Source organism: Ceratina calcarata, unplaced genomic scaffold (assembly GCF_001652005.2).
Source record: "Ceratina calcarata isolate Rehan_Ccalc_2016 unplaced genomic scaffold, ASM165200v1 scaffold13310, whole genome shotgun sequence".
NCBI lineage: Eukaryota > Metazoa > Arthropoda > Insecta > Hymenoptera > Apidae > Ceratina > Ceratina calcarata.
In genome coordinates, this window is record NW_017134376.1 from 1 (window position 1) to 435 (window position 435).

The window sequence follows — 435 nt, forward strand, 5'->3', positions numbered from 1 at the left end:
CTTCGGGAACGCAGCCACTTTCCAAATACCTGGCCGTACCTTTCCGGTAGAAGTATTTCACGCAAAAAACCCGGTGGAGGATTACGTCGACGCAGCAGTGAAGCAAGTGATGCAGACTCACTTGCAGCCGCGGTCAGGCGACGTGCTAATTGTCATGCCCGGTCAGGAGGATATCGAAGTCACGTACGACGTCCTGGAAGAACGTCAGTCCGCTCCCCCGCTGTCGATTTTACCGATTTACTCGCAATTGCCGTCGGACCTCCAGGCGAAGATCTTCCAACGTTCGGAGGGAGGTTTAAGGAAATGCGTCGTGGCCACGAACATCGCTGAAACCTCGTTGACCATAGATGGAATCGTGTTCGTCGTGGATTCCGGTTACTGCAAGCTGAAGGTTTACAACCCTCGGATCGGTATGGACGCCTTGCAAGTGTATCC

The 435-nt window shown here is 53.8% G+C and overlaps 1 protein-coding gene across 1 annotated transcript; it reads left to right on the forward strand.

The window, feature by feature from the left end:
- Window positions 1-4: 4 nt before the first annotated feature.
- On the forward strand, window positions 5-429 carry LOC108629423 (putative pre-mRNA-splicing factor ATP-dependent RNA helicase mog-1; the record flags this gene model as incomplete). Its single annotated transcript, XM_018032075.1, has 1 exon — window positions 5-429. A coding segment is annotated over one exon (425 nt), but the record flags the coding sequence as incomplete, so codon positions are not given.
- Window positions 430-435: the final 6 nt, after the last annotated feature.